Raw genomic sequence first — 21,474 nt, 5'->3', positions numbered from 1 at the left:
TTCAGCTCTTTTGAGATGATTCTTATTAAGTGCCGTATTTCAGAGCATGGCAGTGTGGGTTTGTTTGGGTTTTTTTTGTTTGTTTATATCATCTGATTCTGGGTGTTCCGCACTTGTGGTTTGCCTTTGCTAAGCAACCCTTCCCTTCCCAACATTTGTCTGAATCAGTGAGGAAGCAGTTACTTAATAAACTGATATGCCACTGATGTCCAAGATGTCATATTTTTCAAAATAGGTTACAGTATCTTTATCAAGGAAGACAAGTTTATAAACTAGCAGGCCTTCAATGAAACATCAGCATAATACTTTTGCTAGGATTCACAGCATGTCCCTAGAAATACAGGACAAGACTGATATAAAATGTAATTCTATCTGTCTTTATCTTTATACTTATCTTTATAAGACCAGTTTAAGGGTGCATTTTAAAAATAATCTTTATTTTTATTAATGCTTACCTTGATGACCCTCTAAAGCATTTTCTAGGGCTTAGTAACAGGATATGTAATTAGATAAGATTTTTCTTAACAGGGTATGTAATTAGATACCAAACAAAGAAATAGCCAGATTTCTGTCTGCGTGGAGGAAGGGGAGGAAAACAGAATTTTATTTTCCCCTTGGTTTTTAATTTATTAAACTAAGAAGTTGTTTTTGACTGTCAGTAAAAAAAAGCTCAATTTAACTTTAAATATGAGAAAAATCTAATTTAACAGGAAAAGCAGGTTTTGGGGGTTGTTTTCATTAATTTTCTGATTTAGATTTTAAGTAACTGGAGAGAAGAACGGTACCAAGATGACATAAAAGCACGACAGATGATGCACGAGGCATTGCAGCTCCGCCTAAATTTGGTAAGAGACGCTTCTAGTGTTTTCCCTTCATCACACTTATCTAAATGTGAAAATAACTCCAGCCTTCCACTCCTGCTATAGTCACAGTTTCCATTACAAGGTGAGGCCTGCTGTTTGCTCTCTCTACTACTTCCTTGTCTCACACACCTTCTGTTTTCCTGACCGCTGTCCTTCCTGTCTGGCCTGCCTTCTGGACAGCAGTAGGTATTTTAGGCATTGCCTTCCCTCCTGCACCTCACCCCCAGTGAATCTCTCTCTCGTTTCCATTTGTGCCAAGAGTAGGTCTTAGAGAACTACTAATTTGAGATGTGTTCGCTTTTACCATTCTTGCTTAAAAACTGTATTAAAATGTCCTTTAAGGCAAAATTTTATCAAACTTTCCATCAAGTTGGTCATAAAGACAAATCCCATGGGGAGGTTTTGTAGGAATTTAAAATTCCTTGCCCACTGCACATTCCTTTGGCTTTTCCTTTTCTCGGTGTACAGCCCAGTTAAAAGCGACTCTGGAAGATGGCTTGCCTGATATTTGATATGAATTCCCACACGTGAACAAGCAGTCCTGGGGGCCAAGCCTCCCGCTCATCTTTACTTCTGTGTTACTGCCTATTTCCAGGTGTTATTATGACAACAGGCTTAGATTCAATAGTAACTGACAACACAAAGTTGTAGATAATTGAGTCACGCGGTTTTGATCTATTCAGCATTAATTCGATGAAAATTACATCCTGAAACTGGATATCATGAAATTTAGGAACAAAAGAAAGCTAATTCTACGAGTATGTAATTCATGTTGATGACATGTCTACACTAGAGTACCCCTTTCTTTCTTTCTCTTGTTTTTTTTTTCTTTTTGGAATGACCAGTTCCTGTTCTAATGGAACCAAAAAGAGTGGCAAATATATAGCTAGGTGAGAGACAAGACAGGATAATCCATAAACGAGAGCACCTTTTAAAAAAAATTTTTTCAACCCATCAAAATTTGGTTGCATAAAGTGGTGAGGGTGGTAGTTTCTCTGTAACACTGTGCATATTTTTTCATTGTATTTTTTTTATGTGCAAGGTGGGAGGAATGTTTGACACGGTGCAGAGAAGCACCCAGTGGACGACAGATTGGGCCCTTCTTCTCCTTCAGATCATTACTTCTGGAACCGTCGACATGCACACTAACAAGTATGTTCTTACTCATTTCACACTGATTTTGCTGCATGCGTGTGTAGTGAAGGCTTTGATATACTGACTACGAATTCTTCCACATCGTATATTCTTAGGTACCACTAATAATTCTGTGCCTTAAATACACATTTAATAATAAAGAAAAATAAATAAAAATTTAACAGTTAAGAGTGTCTTGGTTTTGCTTTAAGGTGCAAATGTTTTCTTTCTCCTCTTAGTGAATTATTCACGACAGTTCTTGACATGCTGGGTGTTTTAATCAATGGAACATTGGCCTCTGACCTATCAAACGCATCCCCAGGGGGATCTGAAGAGAACAAACGCGCATACATGAACTTGGTAAAGAAACTGAAAGTAAGTTTGTGACCTGCTTATGTTGTGAGTTCTCATTGTTTATGGATTTGTTATTTAGTGCATGTTATTACTCCTTAAATTAGATATTATTTATTGCATTCAGCTTCATGTAATGTGATTATTTTGCTCTTTGCTTTACCTCAGCTTCCCAGTACCCAAAAGTTATAAGTATATATAACTTGGAGATTTTTCTTAAAATAATTATATTCATAAAACATTTAATTTCTTAAGGAACTTTAGAAATCCCTTATCAAATGTATGACCAAAATGCCAACATTAGATTTAGGATAATTTGGCCTTCGACTGGCAACAGGCAATTGAAAAGTAAACATTTGCATTGATATTTCTAAATTCAATTCATTTGACTAGCCACTAACACAGTCTTTGAAATAAACTGTAAACAAACAATGCAGGAAAAAAAATTAACATACCCGATGACCTTACTAATAAAATAACCAATCGTTACCTTGCGGTCTGACCCTGGATTGGGGAACGTGTTCCGTGCTGCAGCTCCTGCCTTCTGGTTGCAAATACTACTCTGGATTTTTGTCATTTCAGCACTCTGATGTTTGTTGTGTAACAAGGGTGTCTTTATATGTGTTCTCTTTTCTACTTAAATAGAAGAAATGAAACACACTCACCACTCTCAATGAAAGCTGCCCCATAGACCGTCTTCAAGGTTAAAGAACATTCCAGCTATAAAAAAGGAAATGGAACTTCCTTCTTGTTAACTTTTGCCTTTATTGTAATTTCTGTCTTACTTCTCTCTCCCTTTTTTTTTTTTTTTTAGAAAGAGCTGGGAGACAAGCGGTCAGAAAGTATTGACAAAGTTCGACAGTTGCTACCTTTGCCAAAACAGACATGTGATGTCATCACTTGTGAACCTATGGGCTCCTTGATTGACACAAAAGGAAACAAAATTGCTGGATTCGACTCTATAGACAAAAAACAGGCAAGAGTAAATGTTTGTTTCTTATATATAAAAATGCATGAACTTACAGAGACAAAATGCATTTTCTTATCTTCCTATAGGACATGTAAAACATCTTAACTTTATTGTTTCTTGATTTTTAAAAACATATCCTTGTCATTTAAATGCAACGGTTATTGGCATTATCATACAGATAATGATCTATGAAGATCTTCATTTAAAACTGTTCCTGAATTTAAGTGAATTTCTGAAGCCCACCAAGGGAAAAGTAAGTAAAACCTTAATGTAAAAAAAAAGCAAAGATCAGGTTTGATTTTACTGCAGAACTGGAAACAGAATACGTTTAATAGATGAGAAAGTTTTTATTGGTAAAAGTCTTCATGTAGTAAGCTGTTTTGAGTAAACAAATTTTTTTAAAGTGATGGCACTTTATTTCCTTATCAACTGAACAATATTTAATGAACACTTGATTTATATAAGATACTAAACATGGTTCTCTAACCTATGAGAAGAGTGGTCAGTTACTCTTGCAATGAACATTGAGCAGCCACAGATTTCTGAGCTCACAGGGATGAAAGACAGAGTTCCTACCCTTAAGAGGAAGTAGATGATTACAGTGTGGTGAGATTCGTGTGTCATGGTACGGGGTGCTAGGGGAAGAGCTGCGAAGGAGCCAACACGTGCAGATGTGGGGTAGCTAAGTCAGAACAGGGTCCTTAGGAAAATTGACACTTGAATCATTTTGGAGGATTAAGAGTTAGCCAGGAGTTAAGGCAGAGTGTGGTACAGTCGCAGGGAAGTGTGTTTGCAAAGACATGAGAGACTGTGGCTCGTAGGCAAAATGCAGCGCTGCAGTAAATCAGAGCGCCCTGAGCGCAGGTCCCCACGCGGTTGTGGAGAGAGGCAAGGCTAGAGTCAGGGCCAGGTTGAGTTTGCAGTGCTGGCGGGCTCTCCAGTGGCGACACATTTGGATACATGATCTCGGCACCCAGGAAATAGCTCTAATGTCAAGACAGATATCAGGAAACAGTCAAAATACAGATGGTAAGTGAGCCTTGGTTTTGGATGAAGCCACCGTGGAAGAGTGTTGTGTAGTTTAGGAATAGGAGCATTCATAAGTTATTCAAAGTAACTTGAGCAGTTATTTTCAGGGTCACTTGGAAGAAAAATTTTTTCAGATCGGTGTGCCAGGGAAAGGACCAGGGGACAGTGCCAATTAATGTTAAAAATAAGAAACTTTTATTTTCAGAAACAGAATAACATTTCTTCTTCTGCACTCAGTAGAGATAAGCTTGAATTGAAGGTCTTTATTTGTACCTGTTGGTACAAGTTAATTCTGGAATGATATTACTTAACTATTCAGAGACTGTCCAAGTAAGTCCCGGAAAGGTGCCTGTATTGAATCAAGTCCAACCCAATTAGAGGTTGACTAGAACTTGACTCCTAAGTTTTGTTTTATCTTAAAAACAATAGATTCCAAAGGTTTATAGTTCAGTATAGGAAGATCAACTTTGCATTGTTTTCTAGAAATTTTGTTTGTTTGTGTTTGCTAAAAAAAAAAAAAAAAAACTAAATGGAAAAACAAGCCATTTACAGTAAAATATACTGTACTGTCTGGTCTCGCATCCTGCACAGTGTGGTGTAAAGGACCGTAGAACTGGAGTTAAAGGTCTGGATTGTAGCCACTGCTCTCAGTGATCTAGTGTCAGCCTGGACTCACCACTTAGCCCGTCTGCCGTGTGCTAGAGTTCTCTAAGGCCCCCACGAGGCAGAATGTTCTCTGAATCCGTGTCCTAAGCAAGCCTGGCCTCCGAATCAGGCAAAGACCTGAGCGTGCGGTCATAGCGCATTATCTCCCCACAGGGTCTCCAGGTGTCCACGAAGCAGAAGGTGTCCCCGTGGGATTTGTTTGAGGGTCAGAAGAACCCAGCTCCTCTGTCCTGGGCCTGGTTCGGGACGGTCCGAGTGGACCGGAAGGTCATCAAGTACGAGGAACAGCATCACCTCCTCCTGTACCACACACACCCCATGCCCAAGCCCCGAAGTTACTACCTCGAGCCGCTGCCCCTGCCCCCTGAGGAGGAAGAGGAAGAGCCTACATCTCCCATCTCTCAGGAACCGGAGAGGAAATCAGCTGAGCTGTCAGATCAAGGGAAAACCACAACAGATGAGGAGAAGAAGACAAAGGGAAGGAAGCGCAAGACGAAATCCAGCTCGAGAGTTGATGTGAGTACGGGAAGCAGAGAGAGGTCTTGGGCCCGTTAGCGTCTCATAGAAGATTTACTAGCTCCTGGATTATATCCCTGAGAAACGTTCCTAAGCACACTATAAGCCTATTTGTAAGCTGTCCTAACGGCTCAGATGTTATCAACAGAACCTCCTCTACGTTTCATAACTTTGTTTAATTTTAGGCTTCAATTGTGAATAATATTAATATTTCACTGTCTCACAATTTCTCGAGTTTGAAACTTGACTTTTTTGACCTATAAAATCTCATCCTCGTACATAATTTTATTACGAGGCGTCTAAAATATTTTTTTGTATTGTGGGCAGTTGATATCTATAGTAAATTAACATAGAAAACTCTCTGTTTTCCCTAGATAAAACCCCATCTAATATGTCTCATAGGATGAGTCTGCAATTTCCTAGTTTACCTTTCCTTCTTACTCTCCTTTATATTCTACTTCTTTGCCATATTTTCAGACTTCATAAGAAATAAAAATAAACATAATCTAAAACAGTTGTACTCCTTGTTTCCCTGTTAGCTAGCCTTCCCTACCTAGAGCAACCTTTTGTGAAAAAAACCAGAAATCTATGAGATGGTAATTTAGAAATAATTGTATAGAATTAACACGTAAAATAGCTTTCCATTTAAACTCACCTGAAAATATTTGAGAGGGAATTTGTGACATTTTTCTATAAAATTCGAGAGCGTCCTTGTTGTCCAGTGGAAGAAATAGTCACAAGCTGTTGTTCAGTCATCATGACTAGTTACTGTTATTGTTCACCTGTGTCAAAACCAAAACGTTTTTTTCCTAGCTGTTAGCTTGGTGATTCATATTAGTCTAGAAACGGCCACCATCGCTTTCGGATGCCACTCGAATGCCAGTGCCCTCTTCTCGTGTAGCCTTCCTACCAATATCCCTCTGTTTGGAAGAAGGTCCAGACTGTTTTCATAAGGTCCAGCCTGCCACTCCGCCGAGTCTGGGTCTCCCAGCCTGTCTATCCGCATGGATGCGTTTCTGTTCTTTTCAGATGCGTTAGAAGACCTCATACTCATCTCATTCCCCAAGGGCATCCTGGTCAGGTCCCTTTCTCCCAGACTTTTCCTGAAGCTGCCTCTTTTCAGTCGGGTATATTGCAGGGAAGCGAGCTTTTATTTTTCCTTCATCCTCCAGGGCTAGAGAAGGAGGAATTGAGGCATTCAGGTGTGATCCTTAGGGGCTTTGCAGTTGCTCGAAGGAAGAGAAAGCCCTGGGCAAGAAGTGGGGTGAGGGGCGGATAGTGGAGTCTGCTTCTTCAGGGTGCTGTACTGAAAGTTGGAGCTAAGACACTGTCTAGGCTGGAGACTGGGTCTGAAGTCCTGTGGGCCTTTCTGGCTAATTCTCATCCAGGTACAAGTTATCAGGAAAGCCTTGTAAGATGCCGTGAGCGGGAGATTCAGCCACTAAGGACGCTTTCTCGGCTGCGGGTGATGGTCAATGCCGGTGTTCTAAGTGTGCTTTTAGTATTTTAAACACAGAGTGCAGAAAAGATCCTTTTCCATCTCCCCCTCCTGTAGCCAAGTACATTTTAAGTCAAGGAAGAGTTTTAGTTGACATGAGTGTTTTGCAGAGACTATGCTGACTGCTGGGATAGGAGCTCTCTCAAATCGTGTGATAGGAGGAATTTGCGTTAATTATCTCTGTGGCGTGTGGAGTTAAGTAGCTTTTTTTTTTTTTTTTTTTCTTTAACCCTGTGTTGAAGGAGTATCCACAGAGCAACATGTACCGAGTGGCTCCCAACTACTCACCCGTCTCCTCGCAGGTGATGCACCACCCACAGCCCACCTTGTGGGGCTACAGCCTCACGGGTCAGCCTCAGCAGCCCGGCCTTTTCCTTCAGAGCCAAGCCCTCACCCCAGGTACGTGGAGACGGGGAGCGCAGCCCAGGGACTCCGAGGTGAGAAATAGCTTGGCGTCCTCTTTGTGAGGCCTCCACACAACTTGCACATTTCCAGAAGTGAGCGCTCAGTGGACATGTCTGTAATTCCCTCCACTCAAGGTGTTTTATCCTTCTTCTAAAATTTCAGTTTCAGTGACTAGTTCACGTGCCGCTTTTGGAATTTGCATCCAGTGTCAGAAGGAAATTAGCAGCTGAGGCACATCTCAGCTATAAGACATAAAGCCGATAAAGTTTTGTGTTGTGAAATCTGCGTGTGCTGAAAGATTAGACACTATTGTAGTGTCTTTTATTGTTTCCTCATGTTATAACTTTTAAATTGTTTATACCACGAAGGATCTCAGAAGTTTGGTGCAGCAAATAGATATCAGTAAGAAATCCTACCATATTCACAGTAAATGTTAGTATTGCTTTGATTCGAGCCCAAGTAGATTTCACATCTAAGGATTATCTGAATCAAAAAGTCTCTTAATTGGAAATGAATTTAATTTTTTCTTTCTACATGAAAGTTTGCCTGTTTCTGCGAAACAGTTTATTTTGAGATCTCAACCTGCATTTTGTTAGGATGTGACATTCTAACAAATAATAATTTTTCCTTATTGTGTTCTGTATTATATTGTGATTTTCATTGTGATTGGAGTATGACATTTTGATTCTTGGCCTACTGTAGGGGAGAATCCGTATTTTGTCCTCTAAATCAGTGGTGAAGAGAGCTGGTCTGGGAGTTAAGTTCTGCCTCAACTCGGGCTCTACCACCCTCTTACCGTATCATCTCCACCATGTCTTAGCTCCTCTGTGCCTCAGTCTGATCATCTGTAAAGTGGATATGCTAACATGCACCCTCATAGTGTGGGTGACTCAGTTATCCATTCAGCAAGATGTACCAAGCTTCATTCATCACGTGCCAGATCCAGTTTTAGTTGTTAGGGTGTTGCGGTAAGCAAAATGGATGAAAATGCTCATTCTTTCTTTGGAGGATGAAATAAGTTTTATATTACGTACCAGACGAACACACATATGTAATATTTAAAGTGAGTTTTAAAAATATATAGCATTTAGAAGATAGCCTGACACAGCAGACAGGTTCAGTAAGTGATCGTAGTGTAACCTACCCCAGGGCTTTTGCGCGTGCTGGCCCCCCGCCCGGAGTGCGCTCCCTCAGATACCTGCGTGCTCACTGCCTGCTTCCTTTGGGTTGAGGCCTGCACTGACCACCCTGTTTTAAACTGTAAACCACACCCTTTCCCTGCCCCCTCTGTTCCCCTCCTCTTCCTTCAGTTTCTTTCTAGCATCGGCACTTGTTTATAGACTCTGTCTACATTTTACTTACTTCCTGGTTTATTATCTGCCTTCTCCAGAATGTAAGCTGCATGAGGGCATGCATTTTTTCTGATGGCTCACTATAGTACGCCCAGAACTTAGAGAAGCGTCTGGCTTGTAGTGGGGTCTTAAAAATAGGTTATTGAGTGAATAGAATGTAGACGAAAAAAGAAAGAACAAACTAGGCAGTGGTAAATGTGGAAAATAATAAAGGCTCATCCTCTCTTTTGACTTTCTCTCCTCAATTCCAAAGTCCTTGTGAATTTAAGCATTTTTAAACTTTTTAGATGTTGAAATCAAACACAGGACTGTCTATAAACTGAAAGCTAAGTATTTTAAAAGGCACACACCCTTTTCCCCCTAGAATACTATAAAAGGTGTTTATAAGTTGAGGAACTTTAGGTATTAGGTAAGTCTTAGGTATCATGACATGTAAGAAAAAGAATTGAAGAAAACAATTAATTATGAGGATTTTACGTGTGTGAATTAATAGATTTTCATAAAGTTTTAAAACCTATGGAGTTGAGGAAGAGTATGTATTGTCTGCTTGCATTCATACATTCTTGAAAATGTAAAACAGTGCCTCCCCCCACCACACACACACACACACACACACACACACACACACACACGTCTTTAGCAAGCAATCTCTGTCTTTCTCACGTATACACTCCAGGATGGTAAAGTTATAAGGAAATGCATGTGAATAATAAAGAGCATTTGGTGAGAGATGGGGAGAAAATTAGTTAGGTAAGACTATACAGAGGGCTTCATCATATTTGTTATATCTTATTTCTTTAGCTGACTCAGAGGTATAAGATTATAGAAAAGTGAGGAAAATTAGAAGACAGTAGATCATAGTCTAATCTTTAAAAAGAATGTCTCTTACTTAGAAAATGAGTCAATAAAGTTGTATTAGTATATTTCCAATTCTTGCTTCAACAGAAGTTACGTTGTCATGTTACTCAAACTGACCTCCCACTTTTTTCCAAATGTTCTTCAAATGCTGCTGAATGACTTCATAAATCATATTGCTGATTGTGACTTGGAGTCTCAGAAAGAATGTGGGTTTTTCCAGTGATCAGTGTTGAAATGTTTGTTTCCATCATGCAAGTTGGTTTAAAGAAAAAAATATAACATTTGTAAGGTATTTATATAGAAGTTTTCTTATGCACATACATTAAAGAATATAAACTACTTGGTGGGTGAAGGATTGGCACCTACTTGCAGCCAGTAAATATTGAAATTTTTTTTCCTCTTAAAGGCATTTGGCAGAATACAGATGCAAATATGTTAAGGTCTTCATTTGTTTCTTTAAGCTATAATTAATGTTTCTTCTTTATTTTACTTCTGCCCTTCGAAAAAGATATGTTTTGTCTTTAGAATCACGGTATTTGAAGTTTCCGAGCATTGCAAGTTTTTAAAGTATTGTCATGCCTCTCTACCAAAAAACAGGCATTTTTATTTTGCTGTGGTAAAGAAGCTTAAATACCATGAACTTCAAAAGGGTTTAAAATTACAAAAGGGTCTCTATACCTGGCTTAGCACACTTGATAAAATACCCCACGAAGGCAACACATTCTGTGCAAGTAACGTGTCCCCGGGGCGCCTCGCCTAATTTAAAACCCACATGATTCTGAAATTGTGCCAGTGACTATGCATCTCAGGCGTTTCACTTTACCAGCTGAAGTGGGCCCTCTGTGAAGTCATTCAAATATTATCACTCACTAGACATCACCCTCCCCATCGTTTGGAATTTATGCAGCTCTTGGGGGTCTTTGATATTTGCAGAGGGCGGGGCAGTGCCCTGCTTCCCACTAAGCTCCTCAAGTGAGCCTCAGGAGGTGAGACTTCTGTGTTTTAATAAAATAAGGAAGACCTGTTGCATTAACACGCCCAGAAAGCCCTTCCTTCTGGTTGCTTTTGTAGGTGGCTCCAGGTTGGACCCCGCGGGCTCCTTTGTCCCCACCAATACCAAGCAAGCTCTGTCCAACATGCTGCAGCGGCGCTCGGGGGCCGTGATGCAGCCGCCCTCCCTTCACGCCATCACGTCGCAGCAGCAGCTGATACAGATGAAGCTTCTGCAGCAGCAGCAGCAACAGCGGCTTCTCAGGCAAGCCCAGACGCGACCGTTCCAACAGGTTTGTCCAGATGGGCAGTGTCCTTCTCCACATTTCATTAGTTCCTCTAGCTAGGGATCGCACTGGGGATATGTGACGGGTTCTTGCTGCACTTGCATCGCCGTTTACCTGCGCGAGGGAGTGCACGTGTATCTCTCTTGTACGGGTTGATACACACTTCTTCTCCCCCCTTGTATTTTACCGTTATCATGGATCAGATAAGAACTTGAAATGTCTTAGGTTCATTAAAAGTGTGCCTTAAAACAAAAAGAAGAGCTAATGGTTTTCTAGTCACTTGGAAGCTGCAGGACTTTCATCCTTGTAGTGACCTGCTCTGAGCACTCATTCCCTATTATAATTATCACCATATTCCGTACTCCTTTTAGCTCTACTTTCACGTATTATTATTTGATGTGTACTTTGAGGTTGTAGCTCTGAAGCCCTGTTGTTGCCTAGGTTTTCTCCTCTAGTGCCCTGGACCGCACAGACTCTGTTTGTAGCACAGACTTCACAAGATCTACATACAGTAGGCAGAGAATACACTACAAAGTGACAGTCAGTATATGGATATCTTTAACTCTTGATTTATATTATTTCTATTTTTATGCCCTGTAACCCGATTTTCTATAGATTTTAAGACGATAGTGATTGTTTAACATTGGTGGAAGTCACACGAAACTTAGTATAGACTCGCAAATGACCCACCAATCTGTACAAATAGGTTGAAGTAAAACGAGGGAGGTGAGAATGTGACTTTTTCTCCCAGTTTTTCTTAGAACCGTTGCACTGTGGCGATGCTGATGATAGCCGCTAACGCGATGAGAGCGCTTACTTTTTGCCAAAACGCTTCTGAGAACTTAAATGTATTGATTATCTGAGATCTCACAGCAGCCCTGTGAGTGGGGTTCTTTATGATCCTCAAAGGACGTGGCCAGTCTACAGGTGTATCCTGCTCTAAGAACAACCACAGATTTTCAAATTAGCAAGGAATTCTAATGCTTTTACAAATATTCTTTGCATTTTGGGTAACTTTCTAGCCGTATCTCCATTGTACAATTTATGGCACTTCTGTGTGAAGTCCACTTAGTGATTTGGGGGATGGGAGTGGTAGGGCTAGTTATGCAGTCTTAAAAATGGTTCTTTTCCTTTTTTAAATTTATTATTATTATTTTTTAACCTGTGCCGTAAGAAGGACAGGAGAGAGGAATCTAGTGTGAACCACATGAGAATACAAACAACAGTCACTACGTGCTTGTCTCCCCCGGACCTCTCAGAGATTTTTGATCACTCAAACTCCCTGGGTGTCAGGAAACACGGGCCTAAGTTACTTCTTACACAGCAGTGATGAAGCTTTGATTAAAATACTTAAGAAGCCTTGATTTTTCTCTAAATAAACAGCATGTTTGGAGTCATTTAAAACCTCAGTGGGATTTTAGCTCTTCTTGGGGATGAATGAAAATAAGTTACATCACTGATTCAAATCCTTATCAAGAAAAAATTTACTGGAAGTCGAATAATTATTCTACTAGAATGAACTCAGTTCCCTTTTAAAGTAATTTAAGCCTAAGTAAAATTTACCTTCCAATAAGTAATGTTTAGTTTTTGCTATCTACCTTTTTATCACAAGATAGAATTTGACTTATTAAGAGCCCCCTTCCAAACTATTACTGCTGGATTCAGTTTTGAATTTCTCTGATTGGGCAGGAGCTCACTGTGTCATTTATAGGTGAAACACCTGTCCTCAGAAGTTCACTTCCCGACACAAGCCATGACAAGCTATTTCCTCTAAAGCAAAAAAAAAAAAAAAATTTTAAGGGGATTCAATAGAATAAATAATCTTCACGTATTCAGAAGTATCCTTGCATGTTTGGAGAAGGTAGACTTACGACCTAAAACGTCACTGTAGGACCCCATTACTCACAACGCTCAAAAATACCTGACTCTAATCTTTCATACCATCTATGAAGGGTTGTACTGCTTGTACCAATAGGAATTAACTGATAATGCATTCTTTTTTTTTAACTGATTCTTTTGTAGCAACTCTGTCACATGTTGGATTTTTCTTTTCTTTCCTTTTATCTTTTTTTTTTTTTTTTTTTTTTCCTTTTGAGCAGTCAGAAGTTCTCTCTTCAAGTAATAAAAGCTCCACTTCGTAACAGTGATTGTACTGGCATACCCTGTTTTACTGTGCTTTTGCTTTATGGCACTTCACAGATATGACACGTCTTACAAATTGAAGGGTTGTGGTAACCCTGCATTGAGCAAGTCTCGGCACTGTTTTTCCAACAGTCTTTGCTCACTTTGTGTCTCTGTGTTACATTTTGGTAGTACTTGCAATATTTCAGACTTTTTAATTATTGTATTTGTTATGGTGATCTGTGATCAGTGATCTTTGACGTTATTACTATGACTCACTCGAGGCTCAGATGATGGTTAGCATTGTTTAGCAATGAAGTATTTTTTTTTAATTAAAATGTACTTTTTAAAAGACATAAGACTATTGCACACTTACTAGACTACCGTGTAATTTAAACATAGCCTTTATATGCACTGGGAAACCAAAAACTTCAAGTGACTCTCTTTATTGCGGCATTCGCTTTATGGCGGTGGTCTAGAACCAAATCCGCAGTATCTCCAAGGTGTGCCTGTGTAATAGTCACCTCTCCTTCTCCCCCATATTCTTTCTTTAACTGTTGAAACTTGCTTTAGAGTTTCTGAAGGGCTTTCAGAAGCAGACATGTTTTTTTCTCCCTCACCATTTTTTTTTTTTTTTTTTTTTTTTGCGGTACGCGGGCCTCTCCCTGTTGTGGCCTCTCACATTGTGGAGCACAGGCTCCGGACGCGCAGGCGCAGCGGCCATGGCTCACGGGCCCAGCCGCTCCGCGGCACGTGGGATCTTCCCGGACCGGGGCTCGAACCCGTGTCTCCTGCATCGGCAGGCGGACTCTCAACCACTGCGCCACCAGGGAAGCCCTCCCTCACCATTCTTGAAGTGTTGGACAATTGAGAAAAATAGAATTCTTTAAAGGAAGAGAAATGCATACGTGGTGCAGTCACAGGGTGGAGTGGTCCTCCATAGAGCAGATGAGATTTGTACGTAGCATGTGCTAGAGTGCCTGCCCCAAGGAGGTTCTCAGGGAAATGTTAGCCCCTCTCCTCTCTCCCAGTAGATCATGGATTAATATACCTAGAATCTAGCTAAATATGGTATCGTGGCACAAAAAAATTCTCCTCGTGGTAATCTTTAAAAATCTAGAATAAAGGCAGAATTATATGGAATATAAGGGATATTGATACAGTGTTTTCATATATGATTCTGGATGCAATTCGTTGTTTTTCTCGTAAGCACTGACCCATATCCTTCATAGTAAGCAATGTTGATTCAAATTTTGGCGATAGCGTTTTCTCGGGTTAGATGCACGCACAGAATGTGATTCTCTCTAGCTACATACAAACTTGTGTTTTGGTTTTTTTTTTTTTTTTTTTTTCCAGTTTTTGGCTTCTTATAGAGAAGATGAAATAGGTATGATTTTCCTCCTTATCCTACAAATTTTCTAATTACAGAATCCATTTTCTTAAATGTAACAAACATGTTGGAGAATTTCAAATTACTTAACCTTCAAAACTTATCTTGGAATTGTAGCAACTGCTTTTAAAGACTGACCAGTTGCTCCAAGCCTTGGGTGTGACTCTAGCTTCTCAGGCTGGTTGTACAGTGACCCCCGGCTGGCCCCCTCTTCTTAGGTCAGGCATTGGGTCTTATCATACTTTGTATCATCTTTCCACCTGCTGAGCAGAGGATAGAAATCTATGAGATGTTTATTGAATGAATTCATGTTTTGAGCAGCTATTTCCAGAACCCTGGAGCCTCCTAGTAGCCTTGATCCTTAGCAACCTGATTTTTATCCACAGACTCATCTCGTACCTCTTCCTCTGAGTGCTTCCAGAAACTTCTCCCAGCAGCAACCTCTGCTGTGGTTGTTTTGAAAACCTAGATGGGGCAGAGAGGGCACAAATTCCTGAATTCTGGATACGTCTCAGACCTTGCAGAGTCCCCTTAGCCTCTTTACATGTAATGGACAGAGTTGATGTGTGTAGGAAGATCTAGCCTTAGATGGTGCACGACGAAAACTAGATAACCATTATATAATAATTGTAATTCTGCTGCAGAGACTGAGTATTAGCTTCAGTTGGTCATGAAATTTTCTGTTATGAACCATCTTACATTTCCTTAGGAATGTATCAATAGTGTCTAGAAAACAGGTGCTAAATATATTGCATGGCTGTTGTTGGGTATTGTTAACCAAATTATTTGATGTAGTGACTGTTTATTATAATCAGGTGTATTTTCTTACAGCTTTAGTGCATATTAACATGAACAAAGGTGTTAGATGAGGAAACTTGTTGTCATTTTTCTCAGTTATAGTCCTCCTCCAAGGAAATAGAAATTCTGCCCCCCTCCATTCCTTACTCAGTGTCCCTTATTTAAATGGGACCCAAGATAGTGGTTTTGTCACCTTGCTGTGCCTCAGAGGCTCATCTATAAAATGGAGCTAATGCAACAGTTACTCCGCAGGGTTCTTTTGAAATTAATGACTTAATGTCTGTAACAGCCCTTAGAACAGTGGCTGGCTTATAGTATATGCTTTACTTGTATAATTACATGAATTGGCCCTAATATGATTGGCGTTCAATGGCCAGCAGTAGAAGAGACCAAGAAAAAGGGATGTTGAATGTTGTTTAGTTTTCCTGATAGCCATTTTGGTTTCTTAGAGCAGTACGTTTTTACCGTCTAAATTCTGTGATACAAACTTTAGAGGGACTGATTCCAATTTCACTGTTAAAAATACCACTGTAATATTTTATCTTCCACACATCCCGTGAGAACTATCATAAAATATAGAATGTTGGTTATAATAATGCCGAATGCTGCTTAAATTGTTTCCCAGTCACCTTTTTCTTATATCTCATATTTTTCTTCTGACACAAGGTACTTTCTCCCCCCCCCCACCCCCGGCCCACATTATCAGTATTCTAGAGAAGGGGCTTTTGAAGGGCATCTTAAGTTTTGACACAGGAAGAGAACTTCATTTTGTGCCTTGATTTATGATATCACTTTATCCTGATTTCTCCCTTTCAATGCACAAAATCCTCTTGTGTTCTTTGTAATAATCAGTGCTAGACAGTATATTTTGAGAGACCAGTGAAAGATAAAAGATGCGTTTAGCTTAATTCGATTGAGACATATTTGGAAGAAAGCAATTGATTGTTGGCTACAGATTAAGGAATCATAAGGATTTTCATTGTGTTGAAGAGGAAGATTTCTTTTTATTTTTTTAAATTTATTTTTTATTTATTTTTTTAAATTTATTTATTTTTTTATTTTTTTTATTTTTTTATTTTTTAACATCTTTATTGGAGTATAATTGTTTTACAATAGTGTGTTAGTTTTTCCTTTACAACAAACTGAATCAGTTATACATATACATATGTTCCCATATCGAAGAGGAAGATTTCTGACAGACAGAAATGATGTGCTCAGTTATAGCTGGTGGCTGCTGGTAAGAGCACTTGGTTATCTAACCATGGAGCAGGTGCCGTCACTGTGTATCCAAATAAAGGAATTAAGTAACTTAATGAAAGAACACTGACTGAGTCAGAGCCTTCCAGAGTCCTCAGCTCCTTGGCAAAAGTGTCTCTGTAACATCCTGAAAGCATGCCTCTTGGATTGATGAAGCTCATTTAAGTTCATCAGCCATCCTTTTTGGTCTGGTAATTGATCTACCCTCTGCATATGGTATCACCTTGGAATATCTGTTTCCTTTCTTTTGCTCTTTCCCTCCTACTCACTCTTCAGCAGTGTTTTTCAAACGTACGAGAATAGACAATAATATAGCAAACACTAGTGTACTTACCACCTAGCTTTATTAAATGATGATGTTCGGCCACATTGGCTCTAGATCATTCTTTTATTAAATAAAACTTTACAGACATGGATGAGGCCCCTCGTCTCATAAAGAGGTCATCACTATCATGCATTTCATGTTTTTCTTTCTTACGAATGTCTTTTATGTTTTTGCTACATATTTTTGCATCCATGGACATAAACATTATATAGTATTACTTTCAGGTTTGAAACTTTACGTTATGGTAGTCTCACACAGGTATTATTGTATTGTTTTGTAACTTTTTTACTTTGACTAATTTTTAATTATATCTACTTTGTTATACTTGGTTTTATTTATTTGCTTGTCCTGGTTGGATCCTCTTCCGTTATGAGTATTGACATTGATCCATTCTGTTGATGACCATTTCAGTTACTTCCAATTGTCTGTTACTGTTAACCGTGCCACAGTAGACATTTTTGTCCGTGTCTCCTGCACGTGCCGAGTTGTAGGGTACGGATGTGGGAGTGGAAATGAGGATTTAATTTCCAAAGTGGTGGTGATTCCCGTCGGTTATGAATGAACGTTTCCTTTCCTCCACGTCCTCACTAACCCTTGATCTTGTCAGACCTTAATTTCCTTATTCAGAGCAGGTGAAATCGTGTTGTGTTACATCATTTTAACTTGCATTTTCTTATTACCTGTGAGTTTAGGCATGTTTTATAACTTTACCAGCAATGTAAGTTTTCCCTTCTGTAATTTTCCTGGTTCTATAATTTGAGCATATTTTCAAAATAATTTGGTTCTTAGTTGGTAAAGGTGTACAAAATAGACTTGTTGAAACAAATCTTGAGTTTTGACAAGAATCTTTAATGCATTTACTCAGAGAGTACAATTTTCATACGTCTCAGTGACAAAATGAACTTAGGAGGACAAAAAACACTGAGCTAGTAAATATGTCCTAAACCCTGTCATTTTGTTCCTTGGGTGGAAACCGTGTCCAGGAAAGTAGATGCTCTGCTTATTACTTAATATCTGGTATTTCGCTCTTTACTTCAGTGATGAGGAAGGCACCCATGTCGTTTGCTGAAATCATGATTGTGCAGCTATAGTGATCTCGTAGATAGTGTACACAGCTTGATGTTTATGAACGGGGAGAAGATAGGGGTAGAGGGCTGAGAGAGTGAACCACTAATACAAAGGTGGTAGTTGGATATAAAGACAAATGAATAGATGCAATGAATTATGTCCCTACCCCTAAAATGGTGAGAACAGGTATTATTTGCTTGGGAAATTCCTCCTATGATTTCTCGTTCTTAGTATAGTAAAATACTTTTATTTTTTTCAATTAGGGTTGTGAATATTTTTGCCTCATCTCTATTTCTAAAATTCAGTGAACAGAAAACTTTTAATGTCTCAGACTAAGTGTCACTTAGAATTCATTCATAAAGATGATTAAGCAAAGGGGATCATTGACCTGAGAAACAGGAATATTTTTCCCCAGCATATAGTTCCCTTTTTCTAAATCAGACTCCCTGTTAGCATGTAAACACTAGTGGCACTATAAATATTTGTTGTCTGTTTTGGTTGATTGAATGTGTGGCTAAACCGATGCCGTGTTTTCATTTGCATTTACTGGGGATGGAGCTATCCGATGACATCCTCCAAGAATATATGACTTGTTCACTTAATGTCTTGTGTGTTTCATGTGACCCAGATGTCCTGAGCGCTTCTCCCCCGGCTCCGGGGTGGGAAGGACTTGGGCGCTCTTTTGCTTACAGCGAGGTGCCAGCGTCCCTTAGTTTCGGGAAGTTATCTGGGTCTGACAGCTCCCCTACTTCTTGTATGTCCCTGTTTAACCTCCAGGATGTGCTCTTCCATTGTATGACTACTGCCATTATTATTTATCTGTGTCCCAGCCTATGGTCATATTGTTTGGCATATAAATTAATACGAACTCTTAGGGCCTGGGTTTTTAAGTCTTGACTCCCTGAAACATTGTTTTAAAATGAACTAATTCTTATGTATTTTGGCTACCCGCATCATTAGGCTAAACAATCTTATCTGTATTGTCTGCCGTTTTCTTGCTGTCCCCTTTCTGTAGGACTTCTGTAACTCTGCTGTCTCCCTTCTGGAAGACTTTGACAACATAATGGTAACACCCCTGCTGTCTGTCATTCCTTTTACTTTCTTTTTTTTTTTTTTCTTTTAGTAAACTTTTATAGCATTATCCTTTGAACATCAGAACGAGAAGCAGGTTATTCCCCTCTAGCTGGTAATTATTATAGCCTTCATTTCACCGTTACTCGCCCGGTTTCTGTTTGAGACTGTCGCACAGAATCATGACTGCATTGACCACGTTCACTTTAACGGAATTTATTTCTGAAAGTTGTCCCCTGTGATTGCCTCATGATTTTCATCATTTACGTGTATGGTATAGACACCAGTGGACGTTCATGGCCTGAGCTTGGGAACATAGGCCAGTTCGTGTACCTTCATCTCTGTCCCAGTTTTGAACCCACCTGTTCCTGAGCTCTCGCTTCTCTCTGCGGTAACTCACCTCATTGGTAGAGGAACGCATGCTGACTCACAGGTCAACGCAAGATAACGAAAACTGTGGTCGTGAAACATGCCCTTCTCATCACATCCCACCCACTGGTTCTTCCTCAATTCGCCACAGAACGCATCAGCTCTATTTTCTTTCCGGTATGGAGAAGGTGTTTTTTTTTTTTTTTTTTTTGAGCATAGGTCTTGTGCATGCATGTCATAAGACTTCATCTCTACTGCTTTGCCTGGGCCAGCGAAGAATGCATGTTTTGCACTAAATTACTTATGGGTTTCCGTATCAGATAGCCAACCCACAACATAAACCCAAGAAGCATTAGAATAAAAAAGAGCACACATCTCAGATGTGAATGTAAGTCAACTCGTTTCACCGCCAATTTAATGGGTAACATTTTCTATACGTTGGTGAAAATATCCTTCATGGCATATTACAAGCTTTGAAAATATTTCAGTTATGAAATACTGTCATAGAGACAATTTCTTGGATAGTTAGTTCTTTCAACAAAGGAAAGTTTGGAGACTTTTCTGAAAGCAATCAATTTTCCTTGACACCTGTACAGAGAGCAGGCAAGGTTTTTGTTTTTTTAAAAAAACTTGAATTAAACTATCAAATTTTAAAATATCTTTCAGGTAGGTAGCTTATGTTTGCTGTAGGGCATTTATTGTTCAGATGATAATGTAATTTGAACAGAATACATCTACCATTGATTTTACTTTTTAAAAAAATAGACAAAATATTTTGTTCATCAGGTATTTAAAGTCAAAAGGTTATATGATCTATAAATATTCATTCAAATAAATGGAAATGTGTATATATATCTTTGCTGTCCTTTTCACCATTCTTATTTTTCTTTAATATTCTCCAGTATCAGGAATTGAATGAATGTGTATGTATACTCAACCAATCAATAGTTTATGTTCCTCCTTTATGGGCATGTTAACAGAATATATTGTCAAGGTTCACTGTTGGATGAGGTGTGTTTATTTCAAAGTGAATCGGGTTGTTCCAGCAGTTAATGTTACTGTTAATCGATTGTCAACCAAGTTATATTTGATGGAAAGCTTTATAAAAGAATTAAGCATAACTGGTCAACAGGACCTCTTTTAATTATAGAATTTTCTGTGTATCTATTGTCTGCAGTCAAAACACACCGGTATAATGTGAGGACCAAAACTTGGGGTTCCCGCCATTTGTTGTTTAACCTTGGGCGCCATTACTTAGTACCTTCCAAACCAGTAGTCACAGGCAAAACCCTTTTTTGCTAGTTGACTCATAAAACATTACCCACTGGTTTTCACTGGGTGACTTTTATTATTATTCCTAAAGCAGCATTTGCCGAAACAGAGTCACAAAATCTGGCTGTGGTTTTTCGGGCACAACTTGTCTCTCTACTTGCAACCCTTAAACACTATTGGAAAGTTACTAAATAAGGATTTGAAAAAAAAGAATCATTACTAGTGAATTGAGTGGATAGAAGATCCCTGATCCTGAAATGCAGCTGATTGTAATGCTTACTGTCTGCTAATTGGAGTTATAACCAATTCTCCTTTAGAAAGAGACCCTCACATTTTCTCAGTTGACTGAGAGACTGAATGAACTAATGAAGAGACCAAGACCCAGAAGATTGAACATTATCTTTGAGGATGATTTCTCAAAAAAAAATTTTTTAACTTACTGGATGTATTCATTTCAAACTATGCAAGAGGTTTTGAGTCTACGTCTCTTTGAGCTCAGATGCTTCTCTTGTCTAATTAAAAATAAAGCAGTAAGAGAGGGAATTGTTCTTATAAAGACCAGGAAGATGAGTCAGTATTGAACAGCACAGCTTTCTAAAGAGTTTTTAGAAAGTGGAAATTTTAGAAAATATAATAGATTTCTGTTTCTTACCCAGAGGCAAGCCTAAAGCAAAGTGTATAAAAACAAACGAGAGAGACCGCATGTAGGCATTTACCCTGGGTAGCAATGAGGAGATGGGTTCGTGTAGCTATCAGAATTTCCCAGTTAACTGTGGCTCCCTCTCTTAGCACTTGTAATTTGGGTACCTGAGCCAGGGGAGCTGGAGCTCTGGAGCACAGTGTGTGGCTCCAGGCCAGACACAGATATTCCCTCAGAAACCAGC

The 21,474-nt window shown here is 39.3% G+C and overlaps 2 protein-coding genes across 14 annotated transcripts in view; one reads left to right on the top strand and one right to left on the bottom strand.

Annotated features, from left to right (window-relative positions):
• Positions 1-2,961, bottom strand: part of P2RY12 (purinergic receptor P2Y12) — a 47,199-nt gene extending 44,238 nt beyond the window's left edge. Inside the window, exon 1 of one of the 2 annotated variants that reach the window (XM_067033584.1) lies at positions 2,839-2,961. The gene's annotated coding sequence lies outside the window, so the exon portion shown is untranslated. The remainder of the gene's footprint in view (positions 1-2,838) is intronic. The other variant, XM_067033585.1, reaches the window with a different exon arrangement.
• Positions 1-21,474, top strand: part of MED12L (mediator complex subunit 12L) — a 324,289-nt gene that overhangs the window by 279,221 nt on the left and 23,594 nt on the right. For 9 of the 12 annotated variants that reach the window (XM_067033573.1, XM_067033576.1, XM_067033581.1 and 6 more), the window contains 8 exons: positions 756-845; positions 1,906-2,015; positions 2,237-2,372; positions 3,163-3,324; positions 5,167-5,529; positions 7,270-7,426; positions 10,714-10,925; positions 18,894-18,944. In XM_067033573.1, the coding sequence (XP_066889674.1) occupies positions 756-845; positions 1,906-2,015; positions 2,237-2,372; positions 3,163-3,324; positions 5,167-5,529; positions 7,270-7,426; positions 10,714-10,925; positions 18,894-18,944 (1,281 nt within the window). The remainder of the gene's footprint in view (positions 1-755; positions 846-1,905; positions 2,016-2,236; positions 2,373-3,162; positions 3,325-5,166; positions 5,530-7,269; positions 7,427-10,713; positions 10,926-18,893; positions 18,945-21,474) is intronic. The other 3 variants (XM_067033579.1, XM_067033577.1, XM_067033580.1) reach the window with 2 other exon arrangements.

Source organism: Kogia breviceps, chromosome 5 (genome assembly GCF_026419965.1).
Source record: "Kogia breviceps isolate mKogBre1 chromosome 5, mKogBre1 haplotype 1, whole genome shotgun sequence".
Classification (NCBI taxonomy): Eukaryota; Metazoa; Chordata; class Mammalia; order Artiodactyla; family Physeteridae; genus Kogia; species Kogia breviceps.
This window is presented reverse-complemented; position numbering and strand designations above follow the sequence as displayed.